General features: G+C 43.2%; 1 protein-coding gene across 6 annotated transcripts in view; it reads left to right on the forward strand.

Annotated features, from left to right (window-relative positions):
• The window catches only part of EHBP1 (EH domain binding protein 1), a 358,354-nt gene that overhangs the window by 70,158 nt on the left and 274,911 nt on the right, over positions 1-13,285 (forward strand). For all 6 annotated transcript variants that reach the window (XM_063443756.1, XM_063443760.1, XM_063443758.1 and 3 more), the window contains exon 4: positions 2,167-2,262. In XM_063443756.1, coding sequence (XP_063299826.1) covers positions 2,167-2,262 — 96 coding nt within the window. The remainder of the gene's footprint in view (positions 1-2,166; positions 2,263-13,285) is intronic.

Here is a 13,285-nt window from a genome sequence, read left to right on the forward strand (position 1 = left end):
TCTCATTGTGAAGACGTGGGACATCCAGAAGTGGATATTATGCCACAGTTCAGAACTGGCAAGGGAAAAAAAATATTTTCAGTCCACTCTCAGGACTCCCTATCATATCCTTGGAATTTCAGGAAGTGCTTCATTTTCCTTTCAATTCCTTTTATCTTCAAAGTACTGTGAATTATAGCTATAGAGAAGACAGAAGTCATTGCAGCGTTACCTCATTGGCCCAAGAGACTGTGGTTCCCTCTTCTACAGATGGCCATATTGTACCCGCTACCCCTAGTAGAGTTAAAGGAATTTCTTACCCAAGGCCAGATGGTTCACCTGGACCCTCACAGCCTACACCTGACGGCATGGAAATTGAGCGCCAAAGTATGTCGGACAAAATTTCTAGAGCCAGTAATTCAAACTCTTCTAAGTCTCAGAAAAAAATACTTCATCTGCATATTACATGATTTTGGACATATCTTCCACTTGGGCCCTTCAGAAACAGTGAAATTTCGAACATTACTTCAGTGGGTGATCTTGGGCTCCTACAAGAAGGCCTTGAAAAATGTCTTTGTTTTAATACTGTAAAAGTTCACATTTCTCCAATATTGGTCTTGTGAGGTTTCATATGGACTCAGGATCCAGATGTCATTCAATTCATTACAGATTTCTTGCATATCCATCCTCTTAGAAAATCAGTCTCGTCCATGAGCTCTTCCTATGGTTCTTTCTGCACTTCAAGAACATCGATTTTGAACCTCAAGAATCTATTTCCCTACACATCCTTTGCCACAAAACTGTGTTCCTGTTTGCTTTGGCCTCTGACCGCAGAATTTTGGACCTTAGTACTCCTTTTTTTTTTTTTTTTTTTTTTTGATAGTCCATCCTCTCTCTTTTACGAAGGCAGTCTTCTTACGCACGGTTCCAGAATTCAGACCTAAGGTGGTCTAATCATTCCATTTGAACCAACATATTGTTTTGCCTTCATTGTCATCTATTGGGAATGACCATCCTGAATTTAAAAACCTAGATCTTTTACGATAATTATCCATATTATTGAAACCTACTGAAAAACATACGGCTTTTTTGTTGTACATTCTGGTTCTAGCATAGGAGAAAAGGCTTCCTCTAAAACCATTGGGAGATGGCGGGTATTTGCAATCTCAACTGCCTACAAGAATGTTAAGGTTCACTCTACAAGGGCACTGTCATCATCCTGGGCAGCTGCAGCTTGTGCCCGGCAGCTACCTGACCAAATATCTCAACATTTTTGAAACATATCAGCCTGGACATTCGGGCTACCAAAGAATCCAATTTTGCGAAGTCCTTTCTTCTTCTTGGGAATCTTGTGTGTTTTCTACATTAAACTATTTGAAGCACGAATTGGTTCTCTGTGTTCTTGTTTATCCCACGCTGGGATATGCTTGTGCAAAACCCATGAATAAGTGCTGCCATGGATATGACCGGGAAAAAAATGTGGCTCAAAAAATGTGTTAGACGGTGGGTTGAAAAGTGTGTGAGATATGAACACAAAGTGATAGTATATTCTGCTGACCCTTTCAGAGACCCAAAAACCAGGATATCCAAAAATAAAACAAAATCCTGATTTTTAGGTCTTTCACGACAATGTGGAGTTAATTAACGAACTGAAAACCCTTATGTATTTTGTTAGCGTAAGAATGGGTAGCTTTTCTTCAAGCTACTCTTGTCACTTTCAGCGATAAAATCAGGGTGTAAAATAAAGTTGTCTCGGACCTCCCTGCACCTTGGGGAAAGGAGTTGTCCTGCTTTTTCCCTGCACCCATTCTCTTTCGACATTCCTCTCAGCTGCAAAAAAAAAATAACCCAACTCGTGATCTAAATGTGTGTAGCTCCCATTATTCACATTCATCCAAAATCTGCATGGGGATAATAGCGAATTTGGGATAGTACTTCTTGTGCTTTTCATACCTACAAACCCACTTTATTTGTGCCAAGTCGGAGAATGTTATGATTATACTGGAAAACTCTGGATTTGCACAGATGTTTTTAGTGACGTGGGCACACTTGGCATTTGGAGTCTGATAGTTACTGCCCACTTTATGCTTGGCATTATGAAAAGTGTCAAAGTAGTTTGGAGCTTTTTCTGTCTGTGTGTTTTATGAAGATAATTTCTGATCACACTTTTTTTTTTATCATTGGCAGGCTCACAGCTGGCAACCTGGAATAAAAAATCCTTACCGCGGGGTAGTTGTGTGGCCCGTCCCAGAGAATGTTGAAATCACTGTGACCCTCTTTAAGGTAGGTTTCTTAAATCACATTGAATGTCACATGCACAATGTAAAAAAGCAAAGTATGAAAGAAAACATAAACCGAAACAGGAGGTTTACCTCTCCTGATGCCATCGCTGAATTGTGCAGTGAACCTTGCTAGCAGAACATCTTTACATGAATCCTGATGTTAGTACCAGCGTATCAAAATGCTATTTTGAAATACAAAATGATGGCAGGGTTAAAAATCCCTTGTTCTTATATTAGGTCTGTAAAGGGATGTTCCAAGCACCAGTAACAATGTTTTGTTAATTTTGTAGGGTATGGTGCAAGGAGTGAGAACATACAAAAAAAGTAGCCAGGCAAGAGGAATTACCTTTGCCATTGGTGTAGACATGTTGGTTCCCAATGAAGTGTTTAGAAAAATGGTCTGACACACCAGGTATTCCATATTCATCATATGTTCCAGGGCACACGTTTCCTTAAACAAATGGTAACATACTGAAAATGCTGCCTTGTCGCCTGTAGATGTCAAATGTGGCACATAGTAAATTGGAAATCCTGTAGCATATACATTCTACAAACTAAAGGGCAAAATGTGTATGCGCTACCAGTCAACATGATGAAATTATGAGTGGCCATGAAACCTGTATGTCCATATTTATTGGGTCAATAAAGAACACGGCACTAGCCACAATTCTGCTGACGTTTTCCATAAAGATACATTGGCTAGCATGTCTGTCGTCTGACTCCCCTCTTTCTTGCGAGGTTCAGAATTATCAGTGCTATCACAGCTCCGTGAATGCTGTGCACAGCAATCTAATAATAAGTGAAATATGGCTGCTTATCAGCTTATTCAGCAGTTCCACTTCTCAGAACTGATGTATGGAACTGCTAGTGGAGCCTGAACTATTCCAAACTGATTGATGGAATAAAATCAGGCGGCCATAAGCCAGAATGGTGGAGTTTCCTTCTTTCTGATGCTGGAGAATTTGCCATACACGGTTCTCTGTGCCTGTCTTAACTTCCTTTTCGTTTCCGGATTATGTTCTTAAGTATCCCTTCAGAGACTACATCTAACAACACCTACTGAACTAGAAAGCTTCTTTTAATGATTACTCGTTTCACTAGATGTATGTATTATATGCACATGCTCCCTCGACTGTAATAATGTATTCTTGAGCCTAGATACATACCTTGTATCAGTATAACTCTGGACTGGGCTGCAACACAGCCAACATGAATATTTCCAAAAAAACTCTATATTTCTGAAATACTCATTTTTGGGGTAGGGGTGATAGTGCCTCTTTAATGGGAAATGCAGCCACGCATTGGATCAAAACACAAGCTGTAACAGTAAAAAAAAACAAAAAAAACTGTAATTCACAGAGCGAATAGAAAACAAACAAACTGTCCTACATTCGGTGACCGAGCACATTTAGCTATAAACATGTTATTGTACTACAGCACCACCTACAGCTCATTCTTTTAATCACACTCTAAAATGAATGATGTTACTTTCCCATTATCTTCATGAGAGGAGCTGATCAATGATAGCTGCGATGAAAGCATTCTTAGCTGTTTAACATATCTGCCAAATCAAATATTCAGGGTTCTTATTCACTAAAGCATGAATTCAAAATGAATTTCACAATTTGGGCCAAAATAGCCAAACTGAAAATATAGGTAATTTGGAGAATTTTTGCCAATATGGCTATTTTAGTATAACATTTTAAATTCAGTATGAATTCCTGAAAATTCATAGTTTAGTGAATAACCCAGATAGTGTGTCAGCCCTAGTGATAAAAAGTTTGAATCAAGTTTGAAGTCAGAAACAATCCCAGGGGCATGAGCTCAAAAATTATTTGGTGACCCCTCCTTCCCCAATTCCACCACTTAACATCCCTATTGGCATACACACAAACTCACACAATTTAAAATTTCCCATTGGGATCAGTGAACACCTGCCTACATGTGCCTGTCCTGTACAAGAAGCATATATACATCAGTTATAATGTGCATTTTTGGAGCTTAGGAAGACTGCGGAGGAGAGATGAGCTTTGGCCAATGTCTTCTGTAGTCTATTGAGCCTCCCATGCTTGATAGAAGTGCTGCAGGAATAGTTATAGAAGGTGTAAAACTCTGTGCTGTCCCAGTTATTCCAAGGTGTGTGAGATTGGACAGGAAGTGGAAGGGATCATTTGACATCTGCCCACTAACTGCCTCTCACACAGGAAGTGTCGTGCAGAAGTAATGACAGCACTGAGTGATTCACACTGTATAACAGCTCCTGCAGTTCTACTATCAATCACAGGAGGGTGAGTACTTTGCAAATAATCCTTCAAACTCCACATGTCTGTTCCCTAAATTTAAAGGAACAATGTAGAGTCAGGAACACAAAAATGTATTTCTGATTCTATAGTGTTAAAAACACCATCTAGCCCTCTTGGCCCACCCTAGCTCCCCTAAATATAGTAAAATCTTACCTTTATTTCAGTTTGCCGCTGCTGCTGCCATGATCTGCCTCCTTGTCTGACATCATCAGAGGTGTTGTTCTGAGCCAATCACAATGCTTTCCCATAGGACTGGCTGAGCTTATCAAGGAGGCAGATCAGTGGCAGATCCAGGACAAGCCAGACAATCCACATCTCATCATAGAGATTAATTGAATCAGTGCATCTCTATGAGGAAAGTTCAGTGTCTGCATGCAGAGGGATGAGACACTGAATGGCAGTGCTGCTCACTGTGCAGCACTGGCAGTTAGTTGCCAATATTTAAAAAAATTCCAGGGACACTTTGCAGCACAGCTATTGATACCGGAGAAACTGACGGAAGCCAAGCACAGAGAGATGGACACAGGTTTCTTCAGGAAGGAAGAGATTCTTTATTGGATCACCGATCGGGACTCAGAGGGACTAACGTCACCAAAATACAGCAAGTTCTGAGCCCCGGACAATAGTGCAGGCTCCTTATATAGGCACATAACTCCTCCCATATTAAGCTCCACCCGCACATTCTCTTAACCAATCAACACAAATAAGAATTAACTTCCTGTTTGACCGCATGGCTTGTCCAGCACAATGGAGGAGGGGGAATACTACATCCTGTATTCTTGCACATGCTCCGTACACTACTGATCGTATCTTGCCTCGTGCAACCAACTGATCGATACGTCAGCATATGCACGTACACATGCCACGTGGTAATCTCGGCCTACTAAATTTATTTTTACCGAGATTCCACCACATTCCCCCCTTTGATGCCTCTTGATATTTTACAATTACTTGAGGCATCACTTAACCTTGGTTTGCATACACCGCAAGTTACCTTGAACCAGACCAGACTTATCTTATGATGTGAATCTTTTAACACTCATCTTCCTGCATTGGTTCTCCCTGATCTAGAGCCTTATACTTATAAATCGCCATTATCTGTGCAGCAGCCTTCCTCTCTGCTATATTTCCTATCAGGCTTTGCACAGACCTAACTACTAAGGGTATAAGACACGGCAGGAGTAGACACAACATTAAAATCAGTAGGACTCCACCTACCACTGCCTTAAGCCCTCCAAACCACTCATACCAGCTACCAAACCAACTACTTGGATTATACCCTTTCCATACCTGAGTAGGCACATGCGCTAGTTTAACCATATGGCTAGTAAGCTCAGCTATTGCTTGCCCTTCGTCATCTATTTGAAGATAGCAATTGCTCAGGTTAAACTTCCCACATACACCTCCCTCTACTGCCAAAAGGTAGTCCAAGGCTAATCTATTTTGGTAGACTGCTGTCCTCATCCTGGTGTTATGCTTCGCTAGAAGATTGAGCGCTTGTGATGTCTCGTTGGTGATAATCTCAACCACCGCCTGTAATCTTATAATACGGTTGAGCATATAAATAGGGGTTCTGTAACCAAAGGTACCATCCTCAGCCCACGTGGCTGGCCCATAATAATCTATGATGCGCTGGGGAGGCCATTCATTATCTTCCCAGGTGTCTATCTCTATGGGTCCCCTTTTCTTCCTATGATTCACATCATACACTTTAACACCTAAAGTCTCACCTGTTTCAATTGGTAACAAGAAGAAGGATGGTTTGAGCATACCCAACACACATGCCCCTTCCCAGTCCTGTGGCAACTCCGAATAGGCTTTCTTACCACAGATCCAGTACAAATTTGCTGGGGCTCTCCAGGTAGATGTGATGGATAAATCAAACCACACATCCTTTAAATTGGCGTATCTAGCAAACGGGTTAGATGGTTCTGAGACATTTGAAGCCGACCACCAAGTTGTATTCTTTGTATCATCATCATAAGCTTTTTGCCCTAGACAAGTTAATTCTCCTACAGAAGTATTATACATTATTCCTTTCCTTGCTATGCAAACATAACCTATGATGGAGGTCTTTAATCTCCACTCAGATTTACCTCTAACACTCATATGATAATCGGCTTGTGTAGATAATAATTGGTCAACTGCCTCAGAACCGGACATTACCTCCTTTGCTTCCCAAGGCCATTGGTCTCCCATGTTAGTACCTCCACACACATAGCAGTTGGTAACATTAAGACTACCGGCAATACTTTCGGCTAAATCGATGAACAGGTTCTTAGCATTATGGGGGATCTTATTATCTATACTCATCTCTTCATAAAAGGAATGGTATACTTGATGAGTTTGGGAGGATACCGTATCAGTCTCTATCCCTATAAACAATAATGTCCCAGGATCTAAACCCGTCCCGTATATCTGAAACCCAAATAAATTGACATATTTGTCTAAGAACTTATCGGGGTTATTTATAAGTATATGGATGGGATTACATTCCATAGACTTACAATATGGGCTAGTCGGCAACTTAGTCACTATCATGTCTTTATCTACTGTCTGTCCCCAAGTCGCCCACCCCACACAAGACCAATATGGGCAAAAGTTATAGTCTTTATTTGGGCATCTAGGACTTACATATTTATTTTTACTACTGGGACAAATATATTTATCATTAGACCCATACGTCCTCTCCCATCTAAGATCCCCACATACATTCCACGGCTTTCTACCACTCGATATCGCTTTACACGCATCAAATAGTAGGACACCCGAAGAATGTACGGATTCTAACACCGTCTTATTAATTAGGGTCCCCTGAGGATCTCCATTCCTGAGAGTCAACCAAATTGTACGAGGTTGATACTCCGGACTGAAGCACTTAGGTTCTCCTACTCCTAAATGGCACACACTATAGTCTATATTTAGGTATCTACATCTCGATACATCTCCTTTACACTCGTATTGTGAATGCCAAATTAGGGTTTGGGAAATATGGTTACCTGTTCTCGTAGTCTTAATGCATACCTCACAGCTAGGAGTGTCTGTACCTCTACCTTCCTGAATATAAAAACACATATAAATAAACACTATCAAAAGCACATCTTTCGCCGTCATCCTCAGTCTTCGTCCGTGCGAAGGCGCCTCAGCTTCCAGGATGTGAGGGCTGCAGGGAATGGAGTTCTGCTCGTCTTCACAGGTGTCCCTTCGAGACTTTCCTGGCTTATATACTATGTGTTGGTAAGCGGACAGGCTTTATTATGGCCTTCTCACTCACGCACCAAATCCCAAAAATAATAAAATTTGTAATCCACAATAGTTCCTCGTTACTCCGACTGAGTAGTGCGTTTTAACCGGATCTTGCAGGGATTCTCTGGATCTGCTGTAACTTGCCAAGAATCGACTGCTGCTGGTTTAACCCGGGAGTGATGTATCCACGGAGTCACTTCGGCTACTTTTATCGCTGTAGGGGTAGACAAAAGAACAACATAAGGACCTCTCCACTTGGGCCCTAACGGTACATTATTCCACTCTTTAATCCACACTTGATCTCCTGGATGATAACTATGAACAGGGGGATAAATATTCACAGGTAATCTATCTTGTACCCATTTCTGTACCTCCTCCATAGTCTTACCCAACTCTACAACCTGCTGCCGGGTAATTCCTTCTCCCAACTGACTCAAATCCCCCCTTAAGTTACCAAGTACGGGAGGTGGTCGCCCATACATAATTTCAAAAGGAGAGAGGCCCATCCTTCTGGTAGGGGTACTGCGGATTCGCAATAGAGCTATGGGTAAGAGAACGTTCCACTTAAGTTGGGTTTCCTGACACATTTTAGCCAACTGGTTCTTAATAGTTCTATTCATTCTCTCTACCTTACCAGAACTCTGGGGTCTATATGCAGTATGAAGCCTCCACTTTATACCAAGCATATGAGTCAGTTGTTGTAGGCACTGATGAACAAAAGCTGGACCATTGTCCGATCCTATAGAACAGGGTAGTCCATATCGGGGTATTATTTCTCGTAGCAGGAATCTCACAACTTCTCCTGCTTTCTCTGTACGAGTAGGACATGCTTCTACCCAGCCTGAATAGGTGCACACAATTACCAGCAGGTAACGATGTCCACCCGATTTAGGCATCACTGTAAAGTCTATTTGTAGATCGGACATGGGGAGTCCCCCCATAAACTGGACTCCTGGTGGCTTTACTGGTCCTTGTCTTGCATTATTTTTAGCACACGTTACACATCTTCGTACAATGGCCTGAGTCAAGTTGGACAATCTTGGTATGTAGAAATGTTTTCGGAGATTCTTCAGTACTGTCTCTCCCAGAATGTGTCCCGTTGTGATAATTTTGGACAATTTCTACTGCTAGTGATGCTGGTATGACTATTCTTCCATCTTCTAGCTGATACCACTTGTTCTCCAAATACTTTCCTGGTTCAGTCTTTAACCACTCCTCTTCTTGAGCTGTATAAACTGGAGTCCATTGGGACAGTGGAGTTGGTATAAGAGCAGCTATATGCCCCACATACTCCTGTCTTCCTGATTCAGCAGCACGCTTAGCTGCACTATCTGCCATCCGATTTCCCTTGGTTACATCACCATCTCCTCTCAGATGCGCTCGACAATGTATGATACCGACTTCTTTCGGCTCCCACACTGCTTCCAATAGTTGTAGGATTTCAGCTGCGTATTTGATTTCTTTGCCTTCTGAATTCAGTAGTCCTCTTTCTTTATACAGAGCTCCGTGGGCATGAGTGGTTAAAAACGCATATTTGGAGTCCGTATAGATGTTTACTCTTAAACCTTCAGCCAATTGTAACGCTCGTGTTAGTGCTATTAATTCTGCCTTTTGTGCTGATGTTCCTTTCGCCAGTGGCCGAGCTTCTATCACCTTGTCTATTGTTGTTACTGCATATCCTGCATAGCGGATCCCTTCTTTCACATAACTACTGCCGTCGGTGTAATATTGAACATCGGGGTTCTGGATGGGAAAATCACGAAGATCTGGTCTACTTGAGAATACTTCATCCATTACTTCCAAACAATCATGTTGACTTTCAGTAGGTTGTGGCAAAAGGGTAGCTGGATTTAAGGTGTTTACAGTCTCTAAATGCACTCTTGGGTTTTCACACAACATTGCTTGATACTTGGTCATACGGCTGTTACTAAACCAATGATTTCCTTTGTAATCCAACAACGTCTGTACTGCATGTGGGACTCGTACATAAAGTTCTTGACCCAGAGTGAGTTTATCGGCTTCAGCTACTAGCAGGGCGGCTGCAGCTACGGCTCTTAGACAAGGTGGAAGTCCGCTGGCCACTGCATCCAATTGCTTAGACATGTAGGCAACAGGTCTTTGCCATGATCCCAAGTACTGTGTCAATACTCCCACAGCCATTCTTCTTTGCTCGTGTACATACAGGTAGAATGGTCGTGTGTGATCAGGTAGACCTAATGCTGGGGCACTCATCAAAGCCTTCTTCACATCTTCAAATGCCGTTTGCTGTTCTTGGGTCCATAAGAAGGGGTCGTGCTCTGTACCTTTGATAGCTGCGTACAGAGGTTTTGCCAGTATCGCATAGCTGGGAATCCATATCCTACAGAAGCCTGCTGCCCCCAAGAATTCTCGCACTTGTCTTCTATTCTTGGGTATTGGTATTTGGCAGACAGCTTCTTTTCTCTCTGGCCCCATAATTCTTTGACCTTCAGAGATATGGAATCCCAGATATTTGACAGTTGGCAAACACAACTGAGCCTTCTTTCTAGACACCTTGTATCCTGCCTTCCAGAGAATGTGCAGTAGATCGTGCGTTGCTTGCTGACAGATTTCTTTTGTAACTGCTGCTATCAACAAGTCATCTACATATTGTAACAATACACACTCTCCTGGGATGGACTCGAAATCCAGTAGATCTTGACTTAGGGCTGAACCAAATAGGGTAGGTGAATTTTTAAACCCTTGGGGCAGTCTTGTCCAAGTCATCTGGCGTTTTGAGCCCGTTACAGCGTTCTCCCATTGGAAAGCGAAAATACATTGACTTTCTGCGGCAATTCGGAGGCAAAAGAAGGCATCTTTGAGGTCTAAGACTGTAAAGTAAGTAGCCCCGCCCGGAATTAAAGCAAGCAGGTTATATGGATTGGGTACAACTGGATGTATACTAACAACCGCATCATTGACTGCTCTCAAGTCCTGCACAGGTCGATACTCATCTGTACCGGGCTTTTGAACAGGCAGATATGGGGTGTTCCAGGGGGAAGTACAGAATTTTAGGATACCATACCGTATGAACTTATCCAGATAGGATTGGATGTTCTTCTTAGCCTTCTGCGGGATGTGGTATTGTCTTAGGCTCACTGGATAAACCCCAAGTTTTAGTTCAATTTTTATAGGTGGAATATTGCGGGCCAGTCCTGGTGGGTTGTTCTCTGCCCAAACTCCTGGTATGTTAAATAATGTCTCATCACTCCTAGGGTTTTGGCTAGTCAACACTGTATAAAGTCGCCACTCTTCTTCCTTTGGTACGGATAATGTCATGATACCTGAAGGTCCATTAAACTTTAAAGATGTTGTTCCATTTGGTAGGAACGTAATCTGCGCTTGTAATTTTGATAGCATATCACGTCCCAGCAATTGGACTGGACATTCAGGCATATAAAGGAATTGATGTTTTACTACGTGGCCTCCCAATGTACAGTCGACTTTTAAGAACCGGTTTTTCAGCACTTCTTCCAGTTGCTCCTATTACAGTAATAGTCCTTCCAGATGGAGGAGCAACTAGATTAGTCACCACTGAATGTTCAGCACCAGTGTCGATCATGAACGCACTCCTTTTCCCCCCTATTGATACATCGACCATAGGCTCCGCTCGACCAAGGGGGATGGAGCCCGGTCAGTATCAATAGTCCTCCATGACCGTGTCAGCCAATCCTACGAAGTCCCTACCTTCTCTATCGCGGGACCTTTGCGCTGCTGGAATATACCTGTCTTCCCTAACACTTCCTCTGTTCCCATTACTCCCTCTATAACCATTACTCCCTACGGGGCCTCCTCTACCTCTCGCTCTGCCTCTAAAGTTTCCGTAGCCTGCCCTGGGTAGGTCTCTCTCGTACTGCTCTCTTTGCGGACATTCGTTCCTCCAATGCCCTTCTTCCTTGCAATACGCGCACTGATTCCTACTCAAAGGCTCCCTACTCCATCTACTATCGCCTCTATCTGGGCCCCGTCTATCTACGCCTGCGATCGCTACCGCTAGCATATCAGCCTTTTTACGCATCTTGCGCTCTTCCTCCTTCTTGCTTTCTGTTTCCCTATTCATATAAACCTTATTCGCTACCTCCATTAGTTGGGTGATTGACATACCTGCAAACCCTTCTAACTTTTGTAGCTTGCGCTTAATATCTCCATAAGCTTGGCTGACAAAGGCGGAGTTCACCATTCGGGAATTATCTGCGTCTTCCGGATTAAAGGGGGTATACAAGCGGTATGCCTCCAATAATCGGTCATAAAAGACACTGGGCGCTTCATCGCTTTTCTGAATCACCTCAACTGTCTTCGACATGTTAATAGCTTTCTTTCCTCCGGCTTTCATGCCAGCAATTATAGCGTCTCTATAGGCTCTGAGTTGAGCCATATCAGCACCATTTACGTTCCAATCGGGATCGGTGTTGGGATAATGTGTTGCGGCCCATGCTGATGGATTGGCTTGGTTTAAAGTACGGGCTTTATCCTCTAGTGCTTTAATGGCTGCTTGATTTATTCTTGTTCTTTCCTCATTGTTAAATAAAGTCATTAATAACTGCTGGCAATCAGCCCATGTCGGGTTATGTGTCTGTACTATTGAGGTGAACAGATCAGTCATAGCTTGTGGTTTCTCAGTATACGAGGAATTGTGGGTCTTCCAGTTTAAAAGATCGGTTGTCGTGAATGGGACGTATACAAAGACTGGGTCAGCATGTGCCATTTGGCCTGCGGCATCGATATAGGCTGGCCCAGGATTCAGACGAAGAGGCATCTGATAGTGTCTTAATTGTTGGGCACCGGTCAACTGTCGGGTCTGTATGGGGCTACGTGGAGGGGCGTCAGTCATAGGTTCCAGTCGGGGAGAAATAGGGTATGGGGATGTGGGAGCTTGGTTTTTCGGAAAAGGTTGTAAATAGAACACTTCGAGTCGAGCTAGATGAAGCTTGACCGGAAGTCTGAAGTGGCGCCAAATCAGGATATTCGTTTTTAATGGGGGTTGGTTCTGATTCCGGAAGGGGAGATTTAGTACGAGGGGGGGTGGATCCTGTACTGGAGGAGGAAGCGGAAGTGGATGGGGGTAATGAGGGGAGGGTTGCAGGACTTCCTGCGTTTGCGTCACTTCCTCTTAACGGAAAGTAAGGGGGCGGCAAAGGGATCTCGGACTCAGGGGGCGTGTCCAAAATGGGCCTAACACCAGTCCTAGTGGACGTACAAGTCCTAGCTACCATGAGGCAACATTGCTCCTCGTGGCATGTCCGGAGCCATTTTGGCGAGTCATTTACGGCCTGTCTCCAACAATCAATATAAGGAAACTGGCCGTAAAGTTCAGGCCTACCCGATACAGCCACGTGTAAGCGCTGTACCAGAGTTGGATCCAAACTGCCACGTGGCGGCCATGCCGCAACCAAAGTAGGCCACTCCATAGTACACAAAGTGACCAAACGTACAGGAGACATTTTAACCCCAAAATCA

This window comes from Pelobates fuscus, chromosome 2, assembly GCF_036172605.1.
Source record: "Pelobates fuscus isolate aPelFus1 chromosome 2, aPelFus1.pri, whole genome shotgun sequence".
Taxonomy (NCBI): Eukaryota; Metazoa; Chordata; class Amphibia; order Anura; family Pelobatidae; genus Pelobates; species Pelobates fuscus.